General features: G+C 38.9%; 1 protein-coding gene across 1 annotated transcript; it reads left to right on the forward strand.

Moving 5' to 3' along the window:
* The first annotated feature begins 2812 nt into the window (after nt 1-2812).
* On the forward strand, nt 2813-11648 carry bspry (B-box and SPRY domain containing). The gene is made up of 7 exons (XM_037117232.1): nt 2813-2839; nt 2933-3433; nt 4320-4418; nt 6683-6913; nt 7028-7053; nt 7150-7274; nt 7925-11648. Exons 1-7 carry the CDS (start codon nt 2828-2830, stop codon nt 8458-8460), a joined length of 1530 nt encoding a protein of 509 aa, XP_036973127.1. The 5' UTR covers nt 2813-2827; the 3' UTR covers nt 8461-11648.
* Nucleotides 11649-13078: the final 1430 nt, after the last annotated feature.

Below are 13078 nucleotides of genomic sequence, written 5' to 3' on the forward strand. Positions count from 1 at the left end.
TTATATGGGGGGTTTTCTAATACAGCTTGTGTATGTATACATTTCTATGATTATGAATGCAATGTTTTTCACTTGACACAACATTTTGATTTATTGGTAAAGATGATAGCCAGTGTTTCCCAACAAATCTTAGTCCAACTGTTTACAGTAAAGAATGAAAAACATCTCCTCTGATGCTTTCTCACCATTTTAGTGAATGAATTCAGGTACACTGAAACATTAAAGTGGAAATTAAGTGTCAGTAAAGTACAGTTAACTATGTTGCCTTATATTTGAAAGTAAGTTTATCCTTGCATTTTATGGCAATGGCAAACAGACAGTGCAAAAATAGTATATTTTTAAAAATTATTTTGTGAACATGCTGTTCTCAAAGTGACGTCAGACATTAAAGGAACAGTTCAGCAAAAAATGAAATTTCAGCTCATCATCTATTAACCTACATGCTGATAGAAAATCAGGTAGACCAAAAAACATTTCTGGAAAATGTTTTGTGAAACAGCTGAAGTAGATGGGGACTTGTTTTCAAATATGAAAAAAAAAAAAAAAAAAATGAAATAGAATTTCCAGATTGTTTATTTCCACCCTCAATGCACCATTGAGCTTGTGCAGCCACTTCAGGTGGCATGCATGCTAATGCTTTAGCTTAAAAAGCTCAAGTGAAAATATCAGCTGTTGTTGTGCCCCGCTCTTTACAGTGTGTATTCAAGGTTTGAGCTGTTTCCTTGACATCACAGGTAATCCTTGTTTGTTCCATGTTGTGAACACCTGTATGTCCAATGTTTACTAGTTTTTACCCATTACAAAACATCTTCTTATGATGGGAACAATGGCAGCCCTGTGCCTCCGCTGTTCTCATTTCAAAGAGAAATGTGCAGAGATCCACCTTGTCTGAGCCAGAAGGCATGACTCTCTTCTGCCAATCATTCCTCTCCAGTTACTCAGAGACATGGAGCTGGGAGGAGTGGGGGGGTGTCGCTCCTCGTACTGGTTTCAATTTCTCGAGATCTGATCTGTTTCCTCCCAAACAGCTTTAACAAAAAAGTCTTTCATTTAAGCTCAGTTTAAAAGGGGGTAGGGTAGAAAGTGATGTAAAGAGGATACAGAGCCTTTTACTTTTCCTTTGTTTTAAAACCTCTTGTACTGATTTTACCCATCAGGATGCTTTTAATATTGGCATCTGCAGGTAAAAGCTGAGCACATAGGGTAAAAGGTACTTAATTAACAATTACAACAATGTCACATGGGCACATTAAAGGGAAAAAATGAAGTTGTCTTCCAGTAACATGATAATATCAAGTCACCAGCAAAACTTAACATCAATTAATTCTTTCCAATTTCTCAGGTTATGTAACAGGGTTAGACCATCTTTCATGATGTATATACAGTCTCCTCATCCAGACAATGGGCGTTTCTAAATTGCTAAACAGAGCTGTGTCTGAGGTGTGGCTGTATCGCTGATCCCTCATGTGACGAAACTATTTACCTATTCCACCCTGGAAAATGTAATTACACTCTTCCACAGTTTTGTCACAACAGTATCTAGGAAACATACATGAAATCCAAGTGAAAATACCTTGACTACAATAATAATAATAATAATAATAATAATAATAATAATAATAATAATAATAATAATAATAATAATGATAATAATTAGTTATTCATTTTACAAAGTTCTGTTGTCTAAAGTGTGATCGTAAACTAACTCAAGAAGGAATGGTAGTGTTTTGTCGGATGTGATCTATAACAAAGAAGCACAATTAATCACATCAATTTCATTATCGTGTTGTTTTGCATACAGGTAGCATATCATGATAAACAGCCATCATCAGATTCTCACACTTATTACCGTTTACGAACGATTTAAATCATATCATCAAGACTTATTTCACAGTAAAAGTTTGTCAGTCTCTTTACATTTGCAGTTGAGGAGTTAGAGATGAAAATAATTTGTTCTGAAATGGTAATAAATCAAATGATAGGACTGTTTTCCACTCACAAATTCAAGTTGACTGGGTCTTATATTAAAAAACCTGTACAAAGTTGTTGTTGTAATGTTGCGTGTGACTGTGAAATTAAAGCCAGACCACCTTGTTTGGAAGTTTAGAGTTTAGCAGTTCACTACATTTATGTGCTCATTGAATGTTTTCACAACCTTCACGAGCAAATTAGTGCCCGATCGATATATCGATAAATATATCAACCACAAATACATGTGGGTGGTGAGAAAGGTGAGTTTGAAGACTTAAAAGATGGTCAGTTGGGTTAAACAAGCACAGGACTTTCATCTAGTAGACGGCTGTTCATATCCAATGTGAAACAAGAGGGCAGCAGTACTTGTTATCATAGTAATGTCACATATGTAACATAACGGTACTTAACTAAAGTTACGTAGTGATTTTTACCGAAACCATGATATTTTCCTAAACCTAACCAACTCTTTGTGTTGCCTGAATAGATCCAAACAGTAACTGCAAGATTAAGATCCTGTAAGCAGCAACGGCAGTGTCGTATGTCATCTGTGGGAATTGCCGTCGAGGGACCTATTCGGTCGTGTAGGTATAAGAATGTTTTGCTTGAGGGGTCCTTGCAAAAAAGGTGCCCCAAGACATACATTACAGATGTAAATATGAATACATTTACTTTGGATACTTACATGTATTACCAGGAACTTCAGGTACTAGTGTCTACCTTAGGTCACAGCTGGAAACTGGCCAAAAAGACGAAGGAAAACAACTTGTAACGTCATTAAATAACTTGATATCTCAGGCTGTCGTGAGGCCCTGAACGCACCAGAGTAGAGGCTCTACCTGCTTGTGACTGACACATGCTCGAAAACGTAAGAGGCCGTTAACAGCTGACGCCCAAACCACACAAGTGAAAACCAGCAGAGCAGAAAACTTTTTTTTTTTTTTTTTTTTTCCCTTTCCAGTCAGGGCTGACCTCTGGTGTCCGCCTCACTTCCGTGTTCCGCTCACCTGTTACACCTGTATTACTGCGCTGTGCTGTAGGTGCGTCTCCTGCTCGGCCGGTGCACCTGCTGCGTTTTTACTGTGCCATGACGGAGGAGCTCACAACGTGCGATCTAACATGCCCGTCCTCGCCTTATGCCACCGAGGGCACCTCTTTAACAAAACCCTCGGGGATGGACGGTGAGCAGCCCATTTTCTCCGTGTTGAAGGGACAGGGGGAGGAGGCGGACACCGACGCGTCGACCTCCCCCGGCGGCGCGACCACCACCAACAACACCAACACCACCGACGCCGAGTCCGGGATCTTCTCCGCGGAGGGCGAGCTGTGCGTGGAGCATGACTCAGAGCTGGACTGGTTCTGTGGGACCGAGCAGAAACTCATCTGCTCCCACTGCGCCATCGTGGGCTCCTGCCACGGACACACCGTGACCCCTCTGGCCGCCAGAGTAACCGCAGTCAGGGTGAGTGTTCATACACCTGCTGTGTCCGTGTTTCTCCTGTTTATACTGTGTTGACTGGACTATGGCATTATGCTGGTGTTTTGTTTTTTGTTTTTTTTTAAACTTTAAAAATAAAGTCTTGAAGTTACATATTTCATTATGTGGACACCTGCAGGAGGTTACTTTCACTTCGTGTGAATGGGGTTGCCATCTTACTTCCTAATGTGTGCTCTGTGCAGTTTAAGAGAAGAAATCCAAACTCAGATTGGTAATATTTACAATATTAATGAGGCAATAAAACAAACTCAGGCAAAATATGATGAATAAACAAGCTGTTCTCAGAGGAAAGTAACTTTTGAGGCTAGAAAGGTGGCAGGGTCCGCCAAATATAAACAAAGTAAAGCAGTATTAAACTGTGCTGTCCTTTAAGGTTAGTTTGTTTATTCAGTTGTAAAAAAACAAACAAAAAAAAACAAGAGAGTTTGTTTATTTAGTTTATTTAGGCAATGAGTACATTTCCCCTCTGATTAAAATTTCTTCACTGCACCTTTAAGATGTATGTTTTCACTTATTTGACCTAATTTACATGAAAAATATTTCCCTCTTACTTTGCCTTTGAGCCTCTATGACAAAAAGAAAATATGTATTTTTCCCGTTTATCAGCAACTTTGTAGATAATGGAAGCTGATAATGTGTGGAAAGTGTTTCTGAGTTTGACAGAGCGATGAGTGCACTTCATAATTCGTCCCTGGGTGTGCCATGTGTCGTTTTTTGTTTTTTTTCTCGCTGCTCATTTGTGTGGTATTTGAAGAGACAGGATTTTCTTGTTGCGTCTCCAGCTGATGATACTCATGTGCTATTTTCTAAAACCACAGCGTGTGTGTGTGTGTGTGTGTTTTCTCACTAGAACCAACTCGTGGATGTGTGTGAGAAAATACAGCTGCAGGCACTGAGGATTGAGAAGTTTATCGACCAGACGCTGACAGCCAAAGAACAAAAGCTTCAGGTGAGGAACACCGCTGATCCCCACCAACTCATCCACACACAGCAGTGATCACACAGAGGCTGTGCCGACCTCAGCGCTGACACACACACAGCCCACTGGAGCCCGCAGTGCAGAGCTTTAACATCAGAAGCCCGACTTTAGGAAAAAGTCACATGTGAATTGCAGACACGTGTTGAGTTTGTGTATGTGGAAACTGGTCTCTTTGGTTTGCATCAGTGCTGTGACTCAGCATTATGTTCACTTCCACTGTTTCTTGAGTTACATTCAGCGAATAGTCAAAGATGCAATCGTAATTTACCAGACCCCGAACCCAGAGACGTCTTCAAACTGCTTTTCTAGTCTAACTGTTGCAAATGCATATGGTTCTGTGTACAATGATATGAAACCTGCACAGTTGTGAGGCTGGAACATGTTTATGCCTGATGAAAAAACCTTCATCGATGAATCAGTTATTGTTTTTGTCACGTCAGGAGGAGAAACTGTGAAAGAAATCCTCTCTGTATGCTTATTTATTTACTCACACAAGACAGACACAACATTAAATCAGATGACTTAAGAAATACCAGATGTGTCAGGAGAGGTCAAGAGGCAAATCAAGCTTGTACGCAATTGGTGTACGCTGATCAGGAAAAAACAGAGAAAAGGGCGGTGGTATTCCATTTTTACTCAAAAGCCTAGAACATCCAGAATGCTATGCGCCACAGCAAAACCAACAAACACTCCCGCCTTACTGCCTCTTAACAGTACATTAATCAATATGGCGCTCACTTGCAGTTTACAGCTGAACGTTATGCTGAATCATGTTTGTGACAACACTTTAGGTCAGAAGCAGACAGTGTGGTGACAGAATCTTGGTTTATGGTTCATCAGCGCTGCCTAGTTTAGACGGATTGATCTCTTGATCCGATTATACTCTTGGTGTCCTTGGATGCAGGTTTATAAAAACTCAGCGGTATCAGGTTTTGCAATTGGTTGATTTTCAATGGCAAAATTTTCAATTGTTCATTTGCAACCAATATTGTATGGATGAAAAAAAAGGCTGGTTGAACAGCAAAGTAACTGTTTGATTTATACAAATGCAAAAATCAATTAATTTCCCTGAATGTTATCAATTAATGTAATTGTGTCCTTTTTCTCATCACTCTGTCTCTACAAAACTCAGTGAAAGTTAAATGATTTTAGATGTCTTTTTTTCACTTGTAGATGCATTACTAAGAGAGTATAAATCACAGTGTGCTCACTAGTCAAGCGCACCTTAACACAGAGATTGTGTTTTGCTGATTCAGCCCCATTAATCAGCACCATGCAAAGAAGCAAACGTCGCCTCTCTCAGTGCGCCCAGCCGTGTTCAATCATTAACCTCCCTGAGCACAGTGGGTGTCAGAGGCACGGTCATGCATGTGTAGTTTTATAGGTGACAAGTTACAACAGGCAATTCAAACCTCTAGCTGTTGTCGGTTAAAGTGGGAATCTGGCCGTGAAATGTTATTGATGGACAACCTTTGTACTTTCACAGACGTCCACTCGTCAAGAGTTTGCTTTGCTGATCATGAGAAATGTTTTTTGTGCGTCTGGTCATGATACATATGCATACCGAATGTTGTTCATTATTGTGCATGTAGGAGACGAGGCTTGGATTGTTAATAGTCTAGGGGGCACTATAGAGTCCCCTGGTAACACCTTTCATCAGCTATCGTCAGGAGGGCATTAGCAATAATTGTACCGAGTTTGGTGTTAGTCCGACCAACCGATGTGGAGATATAAGATACTTCAATTTAAAGAGCGCCACCTTGTGGTCATCGGCTAAAATTTTGGTCCACAGATGCTGTGTGCAAAGTTTCGTGCAAATCTGTGAAATTGCCTGAGAGGAGTTCAAAAAAGTAGCAACATTTGGCCAAGTTGCAAAAAAAAAAAAAAAACGGTTGGCGGAAATGGTATCATGAGGTTTTTTAATGTGTGATATACTACATGACAGTTATAAGCCAAATTCCACTTACCTTGATTATAGCACTGCCTAGTGGTGGAAACTCACAAAGATAATAGGTTATAAAAAAAAATTCCAGGTGTGACCTATATTCCAAGTTTGGTGAGTTTTGGGATATGATCAGGCAGCGAAAAATACGATCATTTGGGACAAAAAAGTCGTCATTCGAAAAACAATAGGGACCTTGCAGGTTTCCCTGCTCGGACCCTAATTAACCTGTTGATCATGCATTTCTCCCCCTGAACCGTGTGTCGTCTAACATTTCTTCTCCTCGGTGCAGACGGCGGCGAGCAGTGCGAGGGAGCAGATCCTGGCCCAGGTGAGCGCGGCGCGCGAAGCCCTGGAGGAGGAGGAGCAGCGCCTCTTGGAGCAGGTGCACAGAGAGGAGGAGCGGGTGGAGCAGTGTCTCCTCACCCAGAGAGCCCACTGGAGCCAGGCTCTGGCCAGCCTGTCGCAAACACGCTCGGGCCTGGTGCACATGCTGACACACACTCCCGACCCACAGCTGGCGGTGAGAGATGTGTTTCTATCAGGATGAGTGAGGATCATTATGGGATGTATTACCGCATCCTGGTGATGGACATGACTTACTAAACTGCTCTTTCTTCCTGTTTTCCTGTTTCAGACGAGTGTCCAGGAAATATCTGAAAGGTGATCTTTTATCACATGACTTGCTTGTATTTTTTATTTTTTTTTCTTGCTCGGGCCGTAACAGAACATCTCTTCTCCTCGTGCTGTTTTTGTCAGGGTGGAGGAGGCGGAGGGGGTCGGGGAGCCCTGTGACACAGACAAGCTCAACCTGAACCCAGGCTGCAGCGACAGCAAGCTGCTCCGAGGTCTGTGGGCCGCTGCAGTGCTGCTGGGGCCCAACGGTCAGTAGATTTTTATTCAGCATTCATGCAAACATGACAAGGTTTTTACAGAAACACCGCAAGGAGCTTTGGACGAGTGCGTCCAATTGGTATTCTTTCCAATGGCCAGCAGGAGGTGTTTTTACTGGTTGCAAATTACGTTTAATTGTATGTAAGCTTATGAGAAAATTACCTTTCTTCTCACTCAATTTATTCATTCAGTAACCATTTTCTAAATGAGCTGATGGTCTCAATCGCTAGTTTCAAGTCTTCTTCAATACGGTGTGATGTTCCTTTTTTTAAATTATGGTCCCATTTAGAGGAAAATACACCCATTATTCTCACACTTTGGTACAATTGCCACAGGTGGTACACAAGCCAATTCTAGTGGTACGCAGAGGAATCCCAGATATGTGAATTTAAAAACATACAGTTATTACTATCAAAACGTTTGAATTAGAATACTTGACACACACTGAAATGTGATTTAAAATCCGTTTAGTCTTTCTTGTAATATTTTTGTTTGTGTCACTCATAGGAGAATTGCAGGTGAGTGAAAATCAAGTGTCACTCATGGAAGTCTGTAAAGTGAACGAACTTGAAACTGTCAAACGTGTGCTCATAAATCAGCAGTTTTTGATATTAAACCCATCTTTTTCTTCTTCTCACAGCGTACGGATCATCTTATTTAAAGTTCGATGAGCGCACAGTGAGCCCGCTCCTCTCCCTGTCTGACGACTTCTGCACGTTGACCTTCCTCCACAAAAAACCTCGCCAGTCGCCTCCCTACGACCCAGCACGATTCGACTGCTGGCCCAACGCTCTGGGCTCACTGTCCCTGTCCTCTGGCACCCACAGCTGGGTGATGGATGTAGGTCAGAGTGCTGCCTTTAAGGTGGGGGTCTGCTACGCCTCTCTGGAGCGCAAAGGCTCCGGGAACGAGGCCCGGCTGGGCAACAACAGTCAGTCCTGGGTGCTGTCCCACTACGACGGGGACTACTCCTTCTGCCACGCGGGGAAGAATGTGCCACTGCAGTTGGTGAGGAGACCCCAGAGGATCGGCCTGCTGCTGGACTGGCCGAGTCAGACGCTGATGTTTTACGAGCCGGACTCCAGCGCCGTGCTGTACTCTGTCACGCAGCGGTTCAAGGCACCGCTTGTGCCGGCGTGTGCGGTGACTGACCGCAGTATCACCATACTGCACTGACAGAGACGCAAAGACCCAGACTATGGCCAAAACTTAATACATAAGTGAACATGTGAAGAACTGCCAGGCGGAGACGACTTTACCTAATGAAAATGATCCTCCTTCTGTGCAGTTAATGCAGGCCTCAACTTATATTTATTGTTTCCTGTTCTGTTAGTAAATTCTGATTTTTTTACTTTTTTAATGATTTAATAGATTTTCTTTATCTATAATCTATAATATTATACATATGTTATACCATAATAATATATTATTACATATTATACAGTAGTGCTACTTTATAACAGTGTTGTTTTGACTGACAATGATTGATTTTTTTTTTTATTAAATAGGATGTTTGTTTTTAATATGATTGTTTTTATCATCAGACACTGGTTGATCCAGGACTGTTCTAAATGTTTTGTGGAAAAGAAACTCACCGCAAATCATTTTTGCTTTGTTACATGTTAAGTAAACCAGTTATTACAGTTTGAATTGCTTTTTTGTCTCTGCAATAGAAATTCCCAGGCCACACAAGGTATAATATTGTATTTTCTTTCACAGAAACATGTTCAGTAAAAGTGCTGAGATGTGAAAAGATGTTGTGTTAAAATTAACTTTAACAATAGTGAAAGTTACTCATAGTTATTAGAGTAACAGGCCTAAAGTATCTGACATTAAATGTTGGGGGCCATATTCCCACAAGGGGGACCAGACATTGGAGAAAAGAGCAGCCAACTTTAAATAATGTTTCATCTCCATTGTTAAATATTTTGAAAAAAACAACAACTTGTTTTCAACATTTCTATACATATTAAATCATTTTTAAACAACGCCGCCACTACTTTTCTTATTAAGAACACAACTCACCAATAGCGTATGAATTCAAAAATATGAATATATAGAATATGTACTGAACAAAAAATATATAAATATGTGTATAGTGGGGCCCCAAAAATACTTTTTATATAACTGAGAAAATAACATTTAAAAATGGCTTCAGTCTGGTCTGATGCAGTACACAATCCGCAAAAATAAGCTGAAACTAAAATGATCAAATGATTGTAGTGGAATAAAAAGTGCAAATTTGCCTCCAACATTGAGTGAACTGGAAGTTTAAAGTAGCAAAAACATCAGAAACACTTCCTCAAAAGTGCCTCAAAATTGTTTGTAAGTGTGTGACAGTATTTGAATAGATGTACTGAGTTACGCTCCATCATTAGACATTTTGTCAGGGAGACAAACAGGACAGACAAATCCCGGTTTTGATTCATGTGTGTTGTATTGTATTGTATGTGTCAGCCACACGTTAAAACACTTGTCCTGCAGGACGTGTGACTCAGAAAACACTCATTATTCTTGTTCAGAGGTTTGTGTGAAACTCCATGAGAAAGCTGATGTTTCCTGTTAACAACATAACATCAGCTGTGTGAGTTTAATGGTTGGTGTCACCATGAAACTTTTAAAGTTGTCATGCATTTAGACAAATATTTTGCATACTATTCGTTTTCTGACATGTAGTGTTCAAATATAAGATAATTTTCAAATTAAATGTGTGCTAATTTGCGTGAATTTTATAGACAGATATCTTAATGTTAGATAACTCCAGGTTCAAAACTTGTATTTAATGTTGTTGATTTATTGAGTCAAAGGTCTTTTGTTCACCCGACAAATCAGAGATACTGGCAAAAGACAAAAAAGTAGAGACTTCTAACTCAGACTTTTAGACAGCTTTACTGTAAAATTCAATATATTTTCAGACGAAAATGGTGTGTAGAGTTAAATGCATTTAACTAATAGATGTCACCATGAAAGCTGTCTGATAATGCATGTGTAAATATGCACATGAGGCCATCTGATTAAAGATGTTATCCTCTGCATACATTTCCAAAACACTAAACTGAAAATGAACACCTGAATGTTTAAAGGACTGTTTTGACCATTTTCCTTCCACTTATCTAAAAGAAAACATGTAGGAGACCAAGATCTCAAATTTGACCAATTCGTGCATTGAAAAAATTATGTTTGAAAAATATTTTTTCCATAACATGTCTTCTTTTAGTTTAAAGGAAAGAAAATTGACAAAATACAAATGTGTTCATTTAAGTTCTATATCTGTTCTGTAAATGTATGTAAGTGAGTTTATATGTATTTTATTTGCATATTTAAACATAACTTAAAAATACACAATTATCTGGGAAGTTTCACTGTGGTTTTTTTTTAGTTCACAGAGTAAAACTTTGTCCTTTGTTGGAGAAAACCAAGGGCCGACAAAGTCAAGACTCTGACACACTGTTCACCTCAGTTGCAATAAAGAATTTTGTTTTGGCACAAAGACCTTCATCAGGTCATCTTGTAGATCATTTTTAGAAGATAAACTGAGGAAGGTCACAGTGTGCAGGAGTTTTTTGTCCTGGTTTTATTAATTAAAGGAATTACCCTATATTCACCATTTTTCATGTATCATATTTTACAACAGGCCTTTATATTGTTTAAGACTGTTTTCTCAAAATAAGTTTCTTTTTTTCCGCCATATTCTCATATATATATATCTCTCTCAGAGTTAGTAGCACTTACGTACACCAAATGTTCCAGTTTCTATCTACATTCTGAAGGTTTTTATTAAGGAGTTTGTTCACAAATATCATATTTATATATTATTCTATTTCAAATAGATGGTGAAAATGTACCCAGTCTTCAGATTTCTCTCATGGAAATGTGTGCAAGTCACCAAATAGTTAATTTGATAATTTCTTATATCATATCATTTCACTCGTCTGACAAAAAATTATTATCTGAATTTAAGTAATCAAATGTGGAAGTTTCATGGTGACATCTACCAGTATTTGTACTATACTCACCTGTAGTGTCTTCTGTTAAACTTGGCGTGTTGGAGTCCACATCACTAGTTTTGTAACTTTTTTTAATTACATCAGTAAAAGTGGGAAGTGATTTTTTTTTTTTTTTTTTTTGCCAGAACCCAAATTCAGGAGTCATGGTCATGATACTGAGCGGAAACAGAGCAGCTGTGAACACGTCCCGGGCTCCTCAGAGGTTTGGGCAGAAACAAACCACCAGAGGGCGGCAACGTCAAACCACTGTCACATCTCACCAAACGAGACATGCAGATGTGCTGACTCATATGAGTAGAGTGGGAAAGTGAGAGTGTCTCTACAGAGTGACCACCAGCTACACATATGACTACAATCACCCAGCAAAGTCAAATGATGAGCACATGCAAGTTACCCTTAACTTTACGTGTAATAAACATAAACGTCATGTGTTTACTGAGTTGAGTCTACGTGAGTTAAATTCGATCATACTCAGTCATTTGATTGACTCACACTGGCTCAATCACATTACATGTGACACTTAAAACTGAATGTTTGTAAAATAATTTACATGTAATTAAAATACTTAACATCTCTATTTTAGGCAAATTATCATTATTAGTTCTTTTTTTATATTTTATTTATCTATTTTTTGAATGAATTAATGGCCACTGACAAACAGACTTGACCTGAGAATGTGCTGTTTGTGGTACCTGTTGAACGAATGTTTGTAAATGTGAACGATGCAGAAAGGGAATAAAGAATTTAATGGCATTTGTGATTAGGGAACTGACAAACAATGAAAAAGTTGTAGGGAAGTGTACAGTGTGACCTGGGACATTGTGTTCTTCTGATACTGACCTGGTGACATGACACGCTGTCGACAGAATTTCCTCATTACCTTAAATGACATAACAACTGTAAGAGGAGAATTGATCTGTTGGTTTCAGGATGGACTTGTTTAAACAACGGGTGCACCAGGATGTAGTAATCCAAGATTTCTTGTGGTTTCAGAATTACAGTGTGTGTTGAAACAGTGTAACGGCCCACTCGTCCTTGCAACAGAGACACTGTGTTACTGCTCAGGATGAAGCTGCTATTAACCTCTTTAAGGGCCAGCTATGATTGTTAAGATCTGTTAAAATAACATAAAATCTAAAGAGGTACTATGTAGTTTTTGGAGAAGAAATTCAAACTCTAAATTTTAATATTTACAATATCAATGAGGTGATAATACAAACTCAGAATTACAAATTGTTTCCATATCTGAATAAACAAGCTGTTTTCAGAGGAAAACAATATTTAAAGCTAGAAAGGTGGCAGGGTCCGCCATATGTAAACAAAGCCAAGTCAAGTAACATTGATTTGATATGGTGATACTTTATTGTTATGTTTCAGACTACAATTTTTAACAGGTAACTATATTGGAATACATTTTTTAAATTAACATAATACTATATATTGACCAATTATTTGACGCATGTTTTTTTTTTGTTTTTTGTTTTTTTTTTAATATGACTGGCTGAACAATAAATTACTTTAATGCTGTGATGCAGGGTGTAATCTGTAATGTAACCAGTAACTAATGTTATCAAATAAGTGTAGTGGACGAAAAGTGTATGGAAATACTCAAGTACAAAAAAACCTAAAAATTGTGTTTAAATACAGTAGTTGAGTAAATGTATTTGGTTACATTCCAGATCACAGAAACTATAATGACTACAGACATACATCAAGAGATAACTGTGCACAAAAATAAATCCTGATTCTGACTTGTCTGGGTCGGATAAGTAATAAAATGAAGAGTA

The sequence above is a fragment of the Acanthopagrus latus genome, chromosome 12 (genome assembly GCF_904848185.1).
Source record: "Acanthopagrus latus isolate v.2019 chromosome 12, fAcaLat1.1, whole genome shotgun sequence".
NCBI lineage: Eukaryota > Metazoa > Chordata > Actinopteri > Spariformes > Sparidae > Acanthopagrus > Acanthopagrus latus.

Excerpts from the sequence above, each read along its gene's own strand:
- bspry (XM_037117232.1), top strand. Across the intron at positions 3,434-4,319 it reads CCAGAGTAACCGCAGTCAGG|AACCAACTCGTGGATGTGTG; the intron begins GTGAGTGTTCAT and ends TTTTCTCACTAG. Across the intron at positions 7,275-7,924 it reads AGTGCTGCTGGGGCCCAACG|CGTACGGATCATCTTATTTA; the intron begins GTCAGTAGATTT and ends TTCTTCTCACAG.